At 52.4% G+C, this 19,726-nt stretch overlaps 1 protein-coding gene across 1 annotated transcript; it reads left to right on the top strand.

The window, feature by feature from the left end:
* Positions 1 to 3,313: 3,313 nt before the first annotated feature.
* On the top strand, positions 3,314 to 6,630 carry ZIC3 (Zic family member 3). Its single transcript, XM_065689439.1, has 3 exons — positions 3,314 to 4,372; positions 4,997 to 5,160; positions 5,652 to 6,630. The coding sequence occupies exons 1-3, from the start codon at positions 3,331 to 3,333 to the stop codon at positions 5,832 to 5,834; spliced, it is 1,389 nt and encodes a 462-aa protein (XP_065545511.1). The 5' UTR covers positions 3,314 to 3,330; the 3' UTR covers positions 5,835 to 6,630.
* Positions 6,631 to 19,726: the final 13,096 nt, after the last annotated feature.

Here is a 19,726-nt window from a genome sequence, read left to right as displayed (position 1 = left end):
ATACTCCCCTCGCCCTCTGGCTCGCAGGTCGAAGCGGGGGATTTTTGTCTCCGTTTCCCCGGCTCGGTTTTGCCTTTTCCCTGGGGGGAGCCCGGTGCGGAGCTCCGGGTCCGGGGCACACAACGGGGACCGAGCACTGAGGGATCCGAGCGCGGAGGGACCCGCACCGCCTTGCGGGGGTTGTGCGTTTCTGTGGCTCTTAAATTCCCAAATCATCCCAAAGGCATAAAAAAAAGGGGTGTTGGAGGAGAATTACACCAATATCCTGACGTAAAGAGGGGCCTCCTCCGCCTTCCCCTCCGGTGGGGAGCACGGGAGCCTGCGGGAGCGACTACTTTTCCGGTTGCTGTTGTTTGCAATTGAGATTGATTCAAAAAAGAGAGATGCGATGCTTCCCCCCCCGCGCCCCCCCCCCCCCCCCGCATTCACCTTTGCAAATTAAATAGGGGATCTCTGAATAAAAATGGAATTTACTTAAAGTGGTAAAATACGTACGAAATATATTCCATGTTCTTTTTAGTTACGAAAGCGATGGGGGAAAAATAGCATAGGCCATACCGGCAATGCCCTTTCAAAAACCGTAATAATTACATACATAAAACCCTCGCGTTTTATGTAATTTTAGGTCCCCGAGCCGTTAAATTCCAGCCGGGAAGAGATGGGGGTGTCGATCCCTCCCGTGCGGACACCGCCGGGCGCGCACACCCCGGCGAAGTTGGCGGAGTAGAAACGAGAAACGCATCAACCAAGATTTATGGGTTAATTGCTGTAGCAAAGGGCCGCAAGTGCACTGCGGCGTGGCAGGACCCCCCCAAACCAGCCCAGAGCTACGATCGCTTCTTGCTTCCCCCTTCATCCCCCGCCCTCCGGGACGCTTTTCCCGCAGCCCCGAGGGGAAATTTTTTCCAGGGTATTTTTCCAATAAATACCCCCAAAATTAATATTTTTTTTATCATAATTATTTTTAGCTTCTCCCGCTTTGGATCCGCGTGGGCTCCTTCTCCCCAAGGCGCATGGTCACCCCCCCCCCCTCCCATCCACCGCAGCCCCGTGTACCGAGGGCACCTGAGCGGGCGGCCCCCGCTCCCCCGGCCCGGCCCCGGCGCGTCCCGTTGGGGCCGGACAATGCCACACGTGAGGCCTCCCGCACAAGCAGGGGTCAGTCGCCCTCGGTCGCCCCGGGTCGGCGACTTCAGAGGCGCTGCCCTCCCCGGCGCTCAGCTGATGGGCTAATTGAATTATGCCCTTTTCCCCCCCTTATTTCCCTTTTATTTTAGGGGCTGGGGGGGTGGGAGGTGTTGTTGTTGTTACCAAGAAAACCCAACAAGTGCGGGAGGTCATTAATTACCAGCCCTGCCCTTCCGCAGACGGGCAGGTTTCTCTCCGCTGCCCCACCGCGGAGGGACCGCAGGTGGGTGTCCGAAGGGCCCCCCAGCACTACCCCGCTTCCCCCCGAGCTCCCGACCGCGCTGCGATTCTTCGGGTCCCCCTCTTCTTCCTCCGCGCAAGAGCCGCGGGCGCGCAGCGCAGGTTCCCCCCCTTCTTCCCTGTCTCTTGTAGTGCGAGCGTGCACAAACGGCAGCGAGGGACTCACCTTCAACTTTGGGACTGTTCGTGGCGGCTGTGGCCTGGGAAATTTGACTGTTTGAAGGGCTTGAGTGTTACCTCTCGGGGAGGTTTTATATCGGTGGCGCTTTCTTTTTTTTTTTTTTTTTTTTTTGTTTCCCCTTTTTTCTTTTTTTTTCCTTTCTTTTCCCCCTTTTTTCTTTCCTCCCCCCCCCCTTTTTTTTTTTTAACTTTCCCTCCCTGCAAACCCTAAAATAAAGAATGCGAAGCCTTTCCCGGGGTTGATGGGGGGGAAGGATGTGAAAGAGCCGCGGTTATAAAGCGCTGCTTGACGCGGGCTCTCAATGCGTCTCTGAACTTGATCAGATTTTACGTTCCCCGCCGAGCGCCGGCGGCGAGCCCGGGCCCTGCCCAATGGCCGGACTCGGGGGCTCAGCACATCTCAGGATATTACAATCACAGCCATCTTTCTTTCTGCCTTTTATTTCCACTCTTGCTCCCCATAGTTCTTTGCAAATGCTTTCCAGAACAGAAAATGAGTGGATTTATAGAGCTGTCTGCAAGTGATAATTATTCCAAGGCAGAACGTTGCCTTTGCAAAATGAAATTAAAAAGAAAAGGGGAAGGAAAAAAAAAAGGGGGAGAAATATAAAGGAAAGAAAGAGAGAGACGGGAGGGAAATAAGATAAACGAGTGTAGGACAAACAGGGAGCGGGAAGCGCAGGACCGGACGCTGCTCCGCGGGCTGGCGCGGAAGGGGGGGGGCTCACGTTGCGGACCCCCCGCCGCTCTCCCTGCGGGGCCGAGGGGCGGGAGCGGTTGGGTCAATAAAGGAAAAAAAATAAGAAAAAGAAATAGAAAAAGAGAAAATTGGAATAAATAGAGATTAATTGAATTGAGACGGAAAACCAGCCCCGGAGCCGCCGGTTCGGCTTTTAACGGGGTTTCGGTTTTGAAGCCCCGCAGCGCCCGTGCGCCTCCCCCCGCACCGCCCAGGGCGGGCGTCCCGCCTGGCGGGGGACAACGGGGGGGCCGCGGCTCGGCGGGACACCCGAGGGGGGGGTGATGATGGCGGGGGGGGGGGGGGTGGGGGGGGGGTGTTCCCCACTCACGGCCCCGCAGTGGGGCGCAGGGACATGGGGTGTGCACTGGGGGGTGTGCACTGGGGTGCCCGCACAACCGCCCCCCCGCCCGCCCCGTCGGGGTTCCCGGCCCCCCCCCTCTGTGTGTGTCTCCCCCCCCCCCCCCCCCCGTTTTACCTGCGAGGCTCCCGCGCCCAATCAGAGTCCCCGTCGGCGCGGTGCTCACGCCAATCAAGCTCCTCTCCCCCAATAGGACGGCGGGCGGTGGGTCAGGTGACGCGGCTGCCGGCGGCTCCCCATTGGCGCGGCGCGGCCTGGCCCCGGCGTTGGTTTATGTGCGAGGCGCGGGCGGGCGCCCCGTCAGTGCCCCGACGGCGCCGAGCGGCAGCGAGCGCGGCCGCGCTGCCCCTCGCCCTGCTGCGCCGCCCGGCCCGGCCCGGCCCGGCCCAGAGCGGGGGGCGGGCGGCTTTCGGGGGGCGGGGGGAGCTGGTTTCGGCGGCGGTTGGTGTCTGTGTCGGACGGGGGGTGCTCGCTCCGCTGCCTCGCTCCGCGCCCGCCCGCAGCGGGGGGCGTGGGGGTGCGTTTTGGGGTGGTTTTGTACTTTTTTGGGGGCGGGCGGGAGGAGGAGGGGTAAGGGGAGGAAGGGGGGTCAGGCTGCCGCCGCGCCGACGGCCCCGCGCCCATGACGATGCTGCTGGACGGAGGGCCGCAGTTCCCGGCGCTGGGGGTGGGCGGCTTTGCGGCGCCCCGCCACCACGAGATGCCGGGCCGCGAAGCCGCCGCCGCCGGCATGGGGCTGGGCCCCTTCGGGGACTCCTCGCACGCTGCTGCCTTCAAGCTGAACGCGGCCCCGCACGACCTCGCCGCCGGGCAGAGCTCGGCGTTCACGCCGCAAGCGCCGGGCTACGCCAGCGCCTTGGGCCACCACCACCATCACCACCACCACGCCGGCCAGGTGCCCTCCTACGGCGGGGCCGCCGCCTTCAACTCCACCCGCGACTTTCTGTTCCGCAACCGCGGCTCCGGTATCGCGGACGCCGCCTCCGGCACGGCTCAACACGGGCTTTTCGGCGGCTCCCCCGGAGGTTTGCACGGCCCCGGCGGCATCCCGGACACCCCGGGCTACCTGCTGTTCCCTGGGCTCCACGAGCAGAGCCCGAGCCACACGTCCCCCAACGGGCATGTGGACAACGGGCAGATGCACCTCGGGCTGCGCGGGGACCTCTTCGGGCGAGCGGACCCGTACCGGGCCGTCTCCAGCCCCCGAACGGACCCTTACGCCGGCGCCCAGTTCCACAACTACAACCACATGAACATGAATATGGGCATGAACGTGGCGGCCCACCACCATCACCACCACCACCACGGCCCCGGAGCTTTTTTTCGGTACATGCGCCAGCCCATCAAGCAAGAATTGTCCTGCAAGTGGCTCGACGAGAGCCAGCTCAGCCGGCCCAAGAAGAGCTGCGACAGGACTTTCAGCACCATGCACGAACTGGTGACCCATGTCACCATGGAGCACGTCGGGGGGCCGGAGCAGAACAACCACATCTGCTACTGGGACGAGTGTCCGCGGGAAGGCAAGTCCTTCAAGGCGAAATACAAACTGGTGAACCACATTCGGGTGCACACGGGGGAGAAGCCCTTCCCCTGTCCCTTCCCGGGATGCGGCAAGATCTTTGCCCGCTCCGAGAACCTCAAGATTCACAAGAGGACGCACACAGGTAAGGCCCGTGACCCCCGTGTGTGTCGTGTGCCCCCCCCAGTCCCCTCGGGGCTCGGCGGGGGCTGCGCGGATGGACCGGCTGCTGCCGGAGCGGGGTGTGCGCGGCGCTGAGAGGGGAACCGTAGAAACGCTCAATGCGATCGCATTTTCGGTGCCTTCCCATCCTTGTTATTTTACGGTTTAGGCCCCATTGCCGTCTCCCCGAATTAAATCAGCGAGACTTTCGTCAAGGTGGTTTTATATTCAGCCCCGTCTTCCCTTCAGCCTTCTGTACGGGTGGAGGGAAGAGAAGGGGGAGGCAGGAAGCAAACGTATTTAGGCTGTATCCTCAAATACATCTTGTAACGCCATCGGAGCTGCTGAATTTATCCCGGGTCTTCTCCCTCCCTGGGCTCACCCAGCTTCTGTCCCCAGTGCGGGCCTGTTGGGAGGGGAATTAAAAGTAATAAAGGCTGACCCGAATTTCTCCGACACATAACAAACCCTGCTGTCCGTCCTTCTCTTCCGCCGTGGTGCTTGTGCATCCCCAAGGTGGGGCGAGCAGGGCAGAGGCTCTCCTGGGAGGATGCAAGCGGGCATGGAGAGGGGAGCATCTCTCCTTCACCCTCTCTGAATTTCGCAGGTGAGAAGCCCTTCAAGTGCGAGTTTGAGGGCTGCGACAGGCGCTTCGCCAACAGCAGCGACAGGAAGAAACACATGCACGTCCACACCTCGGACAAGCCCTACATCTGCAAGGTGTGCGACAAATCCTACACCCACCCCAGCTCACTTAGGAAACACATGAAGGTAATCACCGCTGCGCTCCAGCCCTTTCCTCCCTGAGCAGAGATGCTCAGTCGCTGGCGTGCTCAGGGCCGGTGCCTGCCGCAGCAGCGCTCCATGCTCCCGATGGAGCACGGCCTGAGCCATTCCCGGCGTTCAGGCCGACGCTGGAGCACGGCTCAGGGAAATGGCGTAGTTTCTTTTTGTGCTCCCACTGTGCCCAGTTTACAGAGTGTGGCTGGGTGCCGCAAGGCTCTGTAAGCGCAGCACCCCAGCGCAGGGATGTTGTACCCCCCCGGTGCCACGGGATACTGGGATGCTGCAGCAAAGTGGCCAGGAGCTGTGGCAAGCATTACCCCTGCTGCTCAGGGTGACCAGCAAGGCATGAACTACCTGCCTATGGGAGCTAAGCCGCTGGACCCCAATGTCCCTTTTGCATGGGGGAGCATCCTAACCCAGCTCAGCGGGATGGTGGGGACCGCGAGCTCGCTCCCATCTCTGCCTTTTGGTTTTAGGTGCACGAATCCCAGGGGTCGGACTCTTCCCCTGCAGCCAGTTCGGGCTACGAGTCCTCCACCCCCCCCGCGGTGGGCTCTGCCGGCAGTAAGGACTCCACTAAAACGCCGCCGGCCGCCCTTCAGAGTAACCCCGGCCACAACCCTGGACTGCCCCCCAATTTTAACGAGTGGTACGTGTGAAGGCAGCTGCTGCCCGGCCACAGACTGGACCAAACGCGTTGGGAACGAGCGGAAAACAGCAATCCAGGACAAAACCACGCCGACTGCAGCTCGCTCCCACGGAAATGGAGTTTCCACACCGATGACCGCATAGGGCTACACCTAGTTAATGCCAGGAGCCGGAGGGGGGGGGGGGGCTTTTATTATCATGTTATAATTATTCCTATTTTTTGCAAGGCCAGACGCTGGACTAGCCATGTCCTTTTCTCAGGATTAGATTTCTCTTTTTTCCTCTCTTTTTTGTTGTCATTTTTTGCAGTTGTCTGATATTCCCCCCCCCCCCCCTTTCCCAAATCCCTCTTCCTCCGATTCCCCACTTTGATTTATTTTTTTTATCCTTCTCCATTTGTTTTGGTTTTTCCTTCTTTCGGTGGGATGTTGACATGAGGATGAAAATTCTCCTTCGCCTTAGTGGTGATTGTTGAAACTTACAGTCTTAAACCGTGCCAAAGTCCTGTTATGTCTTGAACTTTCCTCTCTAGCTCTCCTGCTGCTTCTTTCTCTGCTCTCCTCCTCTTTCTCTCCTTCTCTCTCTCTCTCTCCAAGCATTACACTTGTGAATGTATTCTCGTCTGATGGGGTCGGTCAGTATTTTTCAGGATGAGGATGTGGTGTTTATTCTACCCAGATTGTGACGTTTAGTATTAAACAGTTGCCTTTTTGTAAGAACTTTTTTTATGTAAATACATACCCATGATGCCATATTTATCGTTCGTAATTTAATTATTGATACAAAAGTGCCGGGAACTGAACAATATTTATGGGGGAAGAAAAAAAAAAATAATTGTTTTCTAACAAAAAAAAAAATACAAACAGCAAAAAAAAAAAAAAAAAAAGAAAAAAATAATTCCAACTCTGTACAGCTTTTGGTTATAACTGCTTTAGCATTAAAAGTTTATTGTTTTGGAAAGAGCCGTTTCTGACCTCCTCCGGGGGCCGCGGGGCCGTCGCGGGGCCGGTGGGGCGCTGCCGCCGGGGCCGGGCCGTTGTTTCAGCGCTGGCCACGCCGGGGGAAGCCGCCTCCTCGCCGCCGCTTCTTCTTCTTCTTCTCCTCCTCCTGTCCCTTTGTCCCTGCCCAAGCGCTTCGCTCCCGCCACCTTCCCGAGCGGACCGAGCCGGGGGGAGAGGGGCAACGGGGGAGCTTCGATGGGGAGACCCCGACGGTGAGTACCGGGGGTGCGGGACCGGCCCCGGAGTGCTCTCTGAGGGGGGACCCCGGGACGGCTTCGCGGCGCGCTGGGCTTTCTCCGTTATCGTCAGGTTTTGTTTTGGGTTTGTTTGGGGCTTTTTTTGTTCTGTATTTCCAGGGTGCGGATAAGCCTCGGGAGTGGAAGAGAAGCATCGCTCCCGAGAAACATCTCCGGGAGCCTCAGGCAGCCAGAGCGACGGTGACCCCCCCCCTTTCGCCTCAGACCTCCGGCCCCGGTGCGGATACAGACGGGCTCCTGCACCGCGGACCGCGGCCGCGTCCTGAGCTCGGCCGCGGGGAAGAGGTAGGACCCGCACCTGAGGCTCCGCACCTCCGCTGACCGGGAGAGACCCCAGACGGCCCCGTCTTGAACTTGACTTTCGAGGCACTGCGGGAGGACGGGGCGGCCCGGCCCCTCCAGCCGCGGCCGCTCGGGTGAGCAGCCCCTGAAACCTCTGCATGCTTTAATACTTGGGTTTGAACAATTGTACCCTTTCCTACCTCCGAAACGAGCAAACAACAACAAGTTTTCGGACAGAAAAACCGGGAAAAGTGGGTCGCAGCCTCTAGAAAAAATACATTAATATATATTTGAGCAAGCTGCTCTAGTGAAAGGTGTCCCTGCCCGTGGCAGGGGTTTAGAACTGGATGAGCTTTAAGGCCCCTTCCAACCAAAACCGTTCTGTGATTCTATATTATACACCCCAATCCCAGAGCGTGTTTTTCGTTCCTCACTACCAAGCCGGGCCTCTTAAACCAGTGCCCCCCGAGGTGCCCCTGCAGACACGGATCTCCGCTGCTTTCCTGGTGGGAAGTCTCTCTCGCTGTGCACAGAGCCGAGCCCCGGGGCTGGACGCGGAGCGCTGCCCGGCCGGGCCCTTCCCGAAGTGGGGAATGGGGCCGCTCCGCACCGCGGCGGAGACAGGAGGAGCGAAGCCGCCCGGGGCCGTCGGGCTTTCCTCGGACACCCAACCTGAGTCTTGTCTGCATCGCTTCGGACCGCTCCAGGCTTGGAAATGAGCCGGTAGGTTCGGTTTCGTTACTGCTTTGCTCGGAACGAGGAGGGTGCGATGGGGTCGGGAATCTGCTGCTGCCAGTCCGTGAAACGCCATTCCAGAGCTGGAGGCTGCTGTGGCCGGAGCTGCCTGGCCGGAGGACCCCGGTCCTGGGTGCACCCGGAGGATGCAGCATCCCCGGATCTTGGAAGAGCAAGGCTGTGGATGCATGTCCCGGCCCCGCTGTGTCTGGTCCCCGGGACCCTCGGGCCATGCAGGTGTTCCTGCCCTCCCACCTGCTTCCTTGGGCTAGCAATGCAGCCCCGGCCATTTTTATAGCTAGGAGTTTAAACCAGCATCCTGAGCATTTGGCCTCCCCTGGTAGCTATGCGGTACCCCGGCCGGGGGCCTCCCCAAACAGTGTGGGAAAGGGGGGGCAAACTGCTGTGTGCACCCCACTGAGCTCAGGGACTCCACTTTCCACCCCCCCCTCCAAGAAAAAAAACAAGTGGGGCATAGAAGGGGCAGTGTGCGTGCCTTGGGAGGGAAGAATGGGTGCAGAAAGGGCTGTGAAATGCTGTCAAAGCAGGGGCTCAGCACCAGTGCTGTGAGGTGAGGCAGAGGGCCCGTGACCCCCTGAGCATGGCAAACTGCCCTGTGGGTGCTACCGTCTCTGCTGTGCCTCTTCCCCACTGCTGCTGCTGCCCCCAGGCCTCGGGGGGTGGCCAGGGAGGAGCTGTGGCACCCTGCAGCTCTCATGGGCAAGTAAGAAGGGTTTTTCTGTAAGAAAGAAGCGTCTGTTGCCCATTGCAGGATGATCCTCGAGTGGGAAAAATCCCTTTTCCCAGCATTCTTAGGCTGGTTTTGTGGGTCGGGGTGAGACAGCTCCTGACGTTCAATGCCAGGGCCTGGCAGCAGGGACCTGAGGCCATCCCCTGTGCTCACAGCTCGGGTGGAAGCGTGACAGTGCCGACCAGGGCAGGACAGGTGCCATGTTAGCTCAGCTTTTCGTGTGTCGTCAGTAACGGGTCTCATATCAGAGCCTACAAGAGTCCCAGGACTGTTCCCAACAAGGGGCCGCGTTCTGCTGTCCCGTCCCAAGCCTGGCAGCTCCCTTGGAGCTGCTGCGCTTGCTTGTGTGAGCGGAATTAGATGGATTTGTCCCCAAATAAACACAGCTCGGGATGGTTTTCTAAAAGGGGTAATGTTGATTCATTGCGCTATAAAGAATCTAAGCAGAGGCAGGCGATGAGCTGGAGCCATTCCTCCTCTACCACAATGAGCCATGAGTATTTTGATGCATTTGGAGTCACTGTTTTGTGCATTGGGCTGGGTGTCTGCTCTAACCCTCTGTGAAGAATATTAGTGGGTTTTAAGCTCTGTACATGCTATTAGCAGCCAGTGCTTGCACACAGTGTGAAGGCAGCGTCCTGAAGGTTGTGTTCAAGTGTCTCGGTGCTGCGGCACCAGGAATTAAGTTCTATAGGAACTCTGCTGGCTGTAACGCTCCAAAGCAGCGGGTAGGGTGTAGCATGGTGTGTTTGCAGTTCTGGTTCAGTAATATAATGGTGCCAAATTAAAGGCACCACGCACTCACACTTATAGCTGAGCCTAACTTTCATGGCTGTTTGAGAAACCGTCCCTGTTATTTATGCTGTTAGTAGAAGCAAACCGTATGGAAAATCTCACTGCAGAGATGCAGCCCTGTTTTGGAGAGGTAAAACTCCAGAGAAAGCATTGAATATCTAATGTTATTATGGATTGTGCTGAAGGAAACTGTGTCGTGCTGACTAATCTGTACATCCCCTGAGCTAAGACATTTTGTTAACCTCACTATGTTCTTTGTAAGGGTTTAAAAGATGATTTATGTCTTGCGAGTGCCTGTTCACCTAAACATAACTGCAGGCAGTAAAATTGCTTGTGTAAGGGCTCATGCTGCTGAGTGAGGTTGGCAAAGCAAGGACCTGGCCTGCTGCTGTGATGGGAGATGGTTTAGGGTGGCTTTGTAGGTATCTGCTCTGTGCTGGAGGGAAAAACCCTCTGCAGAAACCAAGGAGGCCGTTGTCTAAGGAGGCACAGATATACTTTAATAGAAGACTCTGACTGTTATCCTCCGTGAAGCAGGTTATGCGCTGCTTAGGCTTTCTTTTAGCTGATGCTTCGGTTGTGCTTCTCCATTTCAAATGTTTGTGTGAAAAGGGACTTTGACAGAAAAAGGAGGAAAAAAAGAATTTAGCTGAATGAATTTGTTTTGGCAACTTGTTCAATGGTGGCAGCTTTGAAATTGCCTTTCAATGGGTGAGATGTGAAGTTCCTTTCGAGGCAGACCCAGCCTGCATGTTGGGGATTCGTTCTTGTGTATGCAGGGCAAGGCAGCCTGGCCTGGGACACTGGGAAACTCAGAGAGGGGGAAAGCCATCGGCTGGAATGGGACTGGGGAAGCTGGACAGGCTTAATGGCTGAGGAGCATAAAGGATGAGTGCAGAACACGGCTATTCCCATGGTTTGTCCTTTTTCAGAGCATCGTATAATCCCAGTTTGGGCCTCTGATAGCCCCACACAACATGGATCTTAGGCAGGGATTTTGGGCACTTGGTGCGGTGGAGCAAGGGGCCGGGTAGAGATCTCAAAGCTATAGAGGAGGTTGTGCCCTTCTTGGCTTCCAGCATCACTGTGCTCAGACAGAAGCTAGTCTGTGGGCAGGAAAAAGGTGGAACATCGGCAGGGTTGGTTTGGTATGAGGGGAAAAATGTGTTTCGCTCTGCACTGGGGCAGGTGCAGGGTTGTTATTGCTCTCCTGCTTCGGAGGGAGCAGAGCGGGGTTTGGAGCAGGAATGAGCGTTGTGCTTTATTCACAGGCCAGGACACGGCCTTTAGCTGGCAGGGTCACAGCAGGGAGGAAACAGTCAGGCTTCTAGCCATGGGCTTGCTGCATTTGTGTGCCACTGAGAATATCCACTTGGGAAAATAGAGCCACAGCCAGAAAGGCTCAAGAGGTGGTGCATTGGCACATACGTTTTCTTTATATAAAATTGCCTACTTATTTATCTCTTTAAATTCCCTTCCCCCCCCCCCCCCCCCCCACTCCCCAGTTTCACTAGGACATTATTACAATGCAAAACCTTGTGTGGCTCTATTTATTTCTAATTTTAAGTATTTTTTACCACTTTCCATGGGTTACACAGCTTAATTCTGTTACTGGTGTGGGCAAGAAGATGATGTTGTTCTTTTTGTTTGCCTTTTTCTAGTACTCATTTGCTTTGTGCTTATTTTCTTACCTGTGTTAGTAAAACACAGTTGAATTTAAGGTTTCCACCGCTTCACTGTATTCTTACTGTCAAAAAGGCATTTTATATTCTGTTTGCACTTAACACCCTATTAACCCACTGACTTGAGTTTCTCAGTTACTATTGATACCCTCAGATAAAAGTGTTGAGATTGGTGAGAAGAACTCAATTTATAGGAAAAAGTCTGAATTTGGACTCAAATCCTATCTCTAAGAGAAAAATCTCTGTGCAGCAGTCGACGTGACTGAAGTTCCTCTGATGGAACTTTGCAAGGGCTGGACTCTGGCTGCTCACTGCTGTGAGGGCTGAGGAAGGCAAATGTTTCCCAAAATACTGATTTAGTTTTTTTCCCCCCCCCATAATATTTATCAATTTTCCCACCATACTCACTTTTACTAGAAAGAGGATGCTGCAGGAGCTTGCTGAAACTGTCAGTCTTTAAATATTTAAGGTCATGTTCCAGGCACCCCCAAAACTTGCTCAATTTGGCAAGATTCTGACAGAAAAAGGAAACGGATCAATATTTTATCCCCCCTTTTTCTCTTATTTTTTTTGTCAGTGCCGTGACCTTCAGAGGCCAGTTTCTATTTTGCCTTTTTTCTTGGTGACAGGCCATTTACCTGTGGTTTAAAGTGGAGCCTGAGCTCAAGTTTTCACATAATAACCTAATTCTGTGGATTGACTTACATTTTAAAGAGTGATGCTATTGATAATATCGTAAGAATTTGCAATGCTGCAGCAGAAAAGTATGGATTTAATTTTTAACCATGGCCTGCAGAAGCACTTTATAATAATGCAGTGAAAGGGGAGTGATTTACTTCAAGGGCTTTGCACCACCCTGTTTTGAAGCTGCGATACTGATGTGACGTTGCAATCTGCTCCTTTTCTTTCTGTTTCCTTTTTGCTCTTTGCCGATGTGGAGGGAGAAGGAAGGCAGAGGACCAAAGGAGTTGAAACTGTGCCTTGAAGAGACTCCCTATACCTTCAGGAGGACGCTGGGCTGAGATTGAAATACAAATGCTCTCTTGGGGCTTGCTTTATGTTGCTGAGGACTTGATTTCCGAGGAGCTCCCCAACCCTTTCAAAAATCTCAGGTTAGAGATATCTTTAATTTCTTAATAGGAAAATACAATTAAAAAATAGAAGCCTGCGTTAAGTAATACCCATTAATTCCTTCTTAAAATTACAGGCTGACACAGGACATATTAAGAATTATAATTTGATAAAGAACTTACTGGTTCCCCGTGCTGTAGGGCTGAGCTCTGCGAGCCTTGCCTTGCAGCCGTGGCTTCTCAGTAAGCTTAATACACCAGAACGGCCCATGTAAGCTGTAGCGAGATGTCTGCAATCAGAAGAGAGAGAAGAATATCGCAGGCTCATATCTGGGCCTGCAAAATCTAATAGTCCCAGTTTCAGGCTGTGGCCACTTACTCAGCTTTTAGGAAATTTATAACCCAAAGTCAAGCAGCTGCAGTGTTAAAGCAAAATTCTTTGTTATTGAATTTTAATCCAAGCTAGGGGAAGGGGAAAAAAAAGGAGAAGTATTCCAGAGAGAAGAATAATAAGCATCTTAGTTTTATCACACTTGTATTTCTAGCTTTCATTGTTTAGCTGTAGGATAAGAAATAGTTTCCTTCCAGATTGACAATAAATCACAGTGAAGGAATTAAGCCAGCATAAATGCCCCCTGCGAAGTTTCAAATCACATCTGCATCAGCGCAGCATTAATACCCTGAAAAATACGTTTTCTTCTTGTCAGTAATTTTCTGTTCTTAATCTCGGACAGTCTTTTACATAAAAGCTAGTGGCGAGTAAATCGCGCCCGGCGGCGAAGCTGACGCAAGGAAGGGGCATCGGAGAAATACTGCGTTTCATAACCACAATCACTGGAGCATTAGGAGAGCAAACATGTGGTTTTATGAACATAGTTATAAATATTTAAACATGCAAAATGAAAATGTTGCTAAATGTCTGGTTTCCATTATCTTTCGATGAACGTTTTCATTCTTGGAAGCCTTGCTTAGCTGTCTGCAGGGAAGGATCACCACCCCCTTCCCCAGCATGAATGATGCGTAATGCGAAAACGTGTTAAAATGCACAGTTGTTTGTAATGTCTTCTCCCAACGTGGAAGACATTCTACCAAATTTGGTATTCTACTGACTCACAAAGTATTCTTGCCCAACAAACAGGCCAACCACCCTGCTTCTGTCAGCAGCTCGCTCTGCTAGACGGTATGAGGAATCTAAGGATGGTTTGGAAAACAGAAGATGTCACTCAGCGAGCTTGGAGTCGTGTCCTGCCACCCTTCCTCAAACAAAATCCCTACAGAAGTCAATGCAAGATGTGGCTGCTGATTTTATCATTGCTAACGTGTTAGTTTGAAGTGTCAACAAGTGTCGGAGCGTTCTGTGTGCCTCCGTGGAAGGGTTGGGAGGCTGCGGTAAGGAGTTTTGGGGTGGGAAAGCTGGGGTCTGTTTGGCCAGGCTCTCGTGGTGCGCGTAGGGCTGTGCCTTTAAACCAGGATGGTAGCAGGCAGCGGCGGGTACAGGTTGTGCAATTTCACTTGCGTGAGTGGAGGGCTGTGGGGAAGCAGAGGCCATGCTGTGCATCACTGTTCATAATAAGGCAGGTGTCTGATTCCTGGGATCCAGCAGAGTCAGCCGCCTCTCTTGGCTTCGGTTCTCCCCCATCAGTTCATCCCCACAAGGCTCTGACTGTGCCGCGTATGTCATGGGAGAGAGATGCCAAATGATTTATTTATTTCTTTTAATACACCAGGAAACGCATTTTAGATGCAGTCACATATTGAATCCTGACTGCCGTGAGGTTGTGCCGCGCTCGGCATCCCGTGCTGGCACATCGGCACGCACGCGCCTCCTGTTTACTATTCCTCCTGCAGTTGCTCCCACCAATAAATCTGCACTTGCTGTAGCCAGGATGGAAATCTTTAAGACAAAGGACTTGAATAAGAAGGGTTTTTTTTTATTGCTGTGATAGAGTAGAAGGCCCCAAGCTGGGGGCTAGTGCCTGCGTGAATGCTGACCCCCTTGTCTTGGTGCTGTCTCCTGCTAGTGCTGTATCAGAGACTGTAAAAGGGCCCCCAAGGCTGGTATTGCCCCATTTTGATTCTTGCTCCTGCAACTGCAGCAAATCCCAAAGAAATGATGGCTGAGAAGTGAACTTGGAGAAGAGAGTGGAAGGGCAGGCCATTGGGTAAAGCAGGCGATGCCTGGTGGGGCAGCACAAAAAAACGTGGGAATGACGAAAGGAGGAACAAAAGAGATGTGGGCTGGCGAAGGAGGAATAGGGGAGTGAAAGGCGGCTGGGCTGGTGCAGCAGCGAGGAGCTGCTCCTTGTCCCTGTGTGTGAATACATCCAGCTGAGCCTTTCGCATTGGCAGGCTGTTCAGGCAGAGCCCCCACAGCAGTGTGTGAGTCTCCGGAGACATGCGCAGGATTTGCCCTGTGGGAAGCAGTGTGTGGTGCTCAGGGTGAGGGACCCTTCGTGCTACCCAAGTTTTGGTTCCTCTGATGAAGCTGTGAATGGCATTGGCGGCACCGGTCCCGTGCCCAAACTTTGGGATGTGGCTGGTGATGGAGTCCGTTGGCAATCCAGACCTGAGCTGCGAGGGGGAAGGAGAGGGCTGGCTTCCTGGAGGCAGCTTTGTGCCCACTGGGCTCGGGACCAGAGTGATCCTCAGGGAGCTGTTGTTGCCCTCCTACTCTCCTCCATTCCTGGAGGGATTTGGGCTGGTTTCTCAGCAGCAGGCACGATGCTGCTGCTCTGTATCCACTTACGTCAATGCAGACCTTTCCATGGACTCCAGTCTGGGTTGGATCAAGCCTTGCATGATTGCAGCCCTTGTGCATTTCAAAACTGTGTTAATCTATATCTGGATCCCAATGGGGGCACTCGGGATGAGCCGAGCTCAAACAATCCTTGGCAGGAGGGACGGACTGAGTTGGCAAGGATTTTTGTCCCATTATTGGTTACTTGGAGGAAGGAATGTACGCACCATTTTAATATATGACAACTTGAGGTCTGTCATCTTCAGTGTATTAGAAAAGCTTCATTTTTAACACATCCCAGAGCCTTTACAGCTGGATTGAGGCTGCACGCCGGGCGTGGGCAGAGCCATGGGGCCGTCTCTCCATCTTGTTAGGCTCTGAAAGACTTCTCCCACTGTTGGGAGACCCCCAGGCTGCCCACCTCTCACTCCTGCCTGCCTCCTTTGGCAGGGGAGATGGAAACATCAGGGCAGAAAAAAGCAGTAGCAGTGCAGCCCATAGAGCTAACCACGCTGAAAGCTCTTCCCAACTGCAGAAATCCGCCTGCGTATTCCCAGCAAGTTAAGCCACGGCGTTATTTAGCTCAGAGGAGACTTGCCTTTCTGCAGTAAAATCCTCAAAACATGTTCCAAAGGCCTCGAAGGAGATTTTGCTTTCTCTCAAGCCAGTTTGCTATTTCTTCTAGTGAAAAATCTAAATGGGTACCTCGGCTGAAAACTGGCTTGTATCAAGTCACCTTTTTTGCTTTCTCACTCTGAGCTTTCAAAGTATAGAAATTCATCCTCATAAAGGCATTTCAACAAGATTATTTAGGCTTGTTGCATCAAGCCCAAGAAATTCTGTTCAGGTGACTCAGAAATGGTTATTTGGGTTAGGTTGGGTTGGGTTGGTTTTGGAGGGGGAAGTTTTAAAACCAAGCATTGTTTGTATTTTTACACCTTTAGTCCTTAGCAAAGTGGTCCCTTCAACTGCATCCCCATAAAGAGAAAGCTGAAATCATCAGCAGAAGGAATAGGTGTCAGCTTAGACAGATGACTGTGTTTCTGGGTAATTGAATGCCATTTTAATATCTTGCTTTTAATGCAGCTCAGAGAAGGGTTTGATGGACAAGGCACTGATGCTCGCAAGCCGGAGTTCAGTTGTTAGGGTTATGTCAGATATTGCTTTTCGCAGACAACTGTAGTTGGAGCATCAGCTCCCATTAAGTGTATTAGGGCCTCTGAGGTTCAGGGCTAGCACGCACCATATTTTGTAGCCTTTGGCTTTGCTTCTGTGGTGACAAAACCAGAAGGTCTTTGGTTAACTTCTGACCACTGACATATTAAATGAAGATGAGCGTTTGAGCAACATCAGTGATTTCAATTGACTCATCAATTGCCGTTGCATAGCAGTCCTCATGTTTCACTTTGGTAACAAGCTGATCTGCCACATCTGATGCCAGCAATTCAGTCCTTCAAACAAATGACATGTTTGATAAAGAAATCTTTTAAAATTCATTATGCACTTTGGCTTTTGTCTTTCCTTTTAATACAGCATCTGTTGCAGCCGGGATACATTCCTTGATCGCTTCTGAGTCTGCAATTATTTCTCTGCCTGCCCAGTGTCCCGGAGATGTGAAACGAAGCTGCCATGCTCTGCTGCTGAGCCCTGGAACTCCACACAGACATTCAATTTAATCTCTTGGAACAGACTGCATTAAAGTCGTGTCATCAGTGCACACTTGTGATAAAAAGACGACATGAAGAAAGACACTGAACTGAAAGGCCCTGCTTTGCTTTTCTGGGAAGAAAATAGGATATCAGTCCCTTCGTTTGTTTCATGGATTCCTTGCATTTAAATTCAGCAGAAGGCTTCAAATGTCTAAACTTTATCCCAAGCATTTTTTGTCAGTGCTGGAAAGGAATACAGTTAAGTGTTCCAGGGGCAGTCTGATAGAAAAAGCTATGTGCAGTGTTAATGAGTTGGGATGGGGTCATTCGTTTTTCCATATAGAGCCAGAAACAAATACAGGACGCGAGGAGAAATGATCTGCAGGGATCCACTGGTCTGTGGTAGGGGGTGATCCTGAACTTCCACAGCCTTTCCAAAGACTCGCAGAAGGATCAAGGAGGCTTTCAGCTTAAAGTGCTCCCGTGTGCTTCAATCCTGCTCCATGCCAGGGCTCCATGGATAGCTGGTGCTGGAAGAAATGACAAACGTCTTGGGTGCCACAAGTGATTGCATCAGCGTTACTGATCCTCACTCGGCTGGTTACTGAAAATGCATCAAGCATCTCGATGGGTCAGACTGCTAAATTTGTAGACACGGAGTGTCAGGAAGCCTTTTTGTCATCTTAGTACCGTTTAGTATATTTGTCCTCAAGTTCAAAGCAATCCTGGCCTCAGACTTGTGATATTTGCTGCCCTTTCCCCTTTCTGTTGGCTCAGACCTCTTCCCTTTGAGGTCAACATCAAAATAAAGATGTATGTTTCCTTAGCCTGGCCATGGCTCTGACTCTTTAGATCAGCAATCCTATAGTCCATATGTCTTCCCATCTGTCAACTGGCATTTGAAGCCAGCTTGCACCTCTATTCTTTCAGACAAGTGTGAGAATCAGGAGTTTCTTTAATGACGGTTCCAGGCCTTAAAGCGTTTGCTAAGATACTACCTATTAAGATCCCTTGATGGCACCTTGAATAGAGATCAAAAGCAACTGAGTTCACTCCACAAATCCAAAGCCGTCAGTCAGTTTAGGGCATTCAGAGAGGGGTGGGGAGGGCTCGGGAGGGCACCGCGCTCCCGCAGTTAGGAGACAGGCATAGGAAGTCCAAGCCCTGGTGTCGGATGTGATGTGAGCCAGCAAACAAGAGCTCTGGAAAGTCCCTCCTGTGGTGGCCGGGGCTCCTTGTCAGTGCCCAGCGGGCTGGGGGCTTTGCTTGCCCTGTGCAATGGTGGCAGCCTTTAGGATCTGAGCCACGCCTGGCTTTTTGGTGCTGCATCAACGCCTGTGTCTCTGCTGCTTTGACTGGGCGATCATTCTGAATCCTCTTGTAAACAGAAATCTCAGAGTACAAATCGCTCTTCTCGTTAATAATTATTACCAGGCAATAATTTGTCTCTTGCACTTCGGAGAGCTGCTGATAATGGGAATCTGTGTCCTGCTTCACCACTGGGACTGCATGAAAGGCAGGATGGAGAGATGCTGCCTGCGCGGTGTTATCGCAGCAAAACGGCCCCTCTTTCTGAGGGCACAACTTGACTTTCAAGCTTCCCTATTTTAAATGCTTGTCAGGAGATGCTGCGAAACCCTTGGAATATTTGGGGGAAGTGTTTGCCCCGGTGGTGCATTTCCCCAGGTGACTGTGGTAGAAGAGTTAGTGGGAAGTTGTGGCCCTTGCTTCGAGCCTGAAACCCAAGGGCTGTTGGCTGGGGGAGCCTGAAACTGCAGGGTGCCCACTGTGGGAAGGGTGGCAGAGAGCATTCCCCAGGGAGCCTTCAGCCAGTGCTAACCAACATTGCTGTTTATGGGACCCAAATGTCTTGAGAAGAGCTGAAAAGCCCCAGAACGTGGCTGAGGGCCAGGCGATGCTGTCACACCACTGACCATCTAGTAAAACTTGACTCGCTGGAGGCACGGATGCCATATGTCCTTAGATTTGTATTAACAGAAACCTGTTAAAGTGGGAGCATGAACCTGACTTCCAGATGCAGGCCTTGTTTGTCTTTAACTTCAGCCATAATGTCACTTCTGCTCCCTGAGGGAAAAGCTCTGGAGCTTCGGAATCAGGTGATTAGTCAAAATGTGGGGTGTTCAGATTGTGTGCTTGCAAGAGAGAGCACAGAAATGACTTGATGTGATTCTACATCTTCACCAAAGAGATGCATCAGCTCCTGGATGCTGCAGTAAGCAAACCATCGAGAGTCAGTTTTGGTTCCCTCTCCAAGTGTCTTCCAGCCTTCCCATGCCTCAGAGCAATCTCTATCTGATAGTCATTGGGTTTATTTAAATGGCTTTGGCTCTCTGCTCTTATTCTGTGCCTGTATTCCTGGTCACCCACTGTTTTTCTTTTACAACCTTCGCTCAGTCTTTTCTGTCTCTCTTTTTTGCACGATGATCCTCAGCCAAGTTTGTATTCATTACGGTCATTTTTAGTGTGAATCCATATCTGCCTTTTTAGGGGGTAGTGGTGGTGGTGACGTATACTTGTGGTTGAAGGAGAAGCTGCTATTGAGTTGGACAAAATAGGATGAATGCTGTATAAAAGCCTTCAGAGAGCTGTGAAATCTCCATCCTCTCTTCCTTGTTCTCCTGGGAACACTTGCACAAAGAGTATTTTTAATGTGAAGCAAAAAGGATTCTGACGAATACTCATTAACATTTTGTTTCTGCAGATACATACATGATTATCACAAGGCTGCAAGGGACACATATTCAGTAAAGCTCTTAGATGTACGCTTAGTTTTATGTATATGCTTAAATCTTCCAGAATGGATGTTTTAACTGAGACAAAACCAGGTGTTTGATGGAGCTTATTTGTACTGCTCGGGTATGATGCAGTATGCTGTGCTATAGGTCCCCTAACTCACAGCATAATAGTGCTCTGTGCACAATGA

This window comes from Lathamus discolor, chromosome 9 (genome assembly GCF_037157495.1).
Source record: "Lathamus discolor isolate bLatDis1 chromosome 9, bLatDis1.hap1, whole genome shotgun sequence".
NCBI classification, from domain to species: domain Eukaryota; kingdom Metazoa; phylum Chordata; class Aves; order Psittaciformes; family Psittacidae; genus Lathamus; species Lathamus discolor.
Note: the sequence above shows the minus strand (reverse complement) of the source record. Positions and strands in the feature narration are given on the sequence as shown.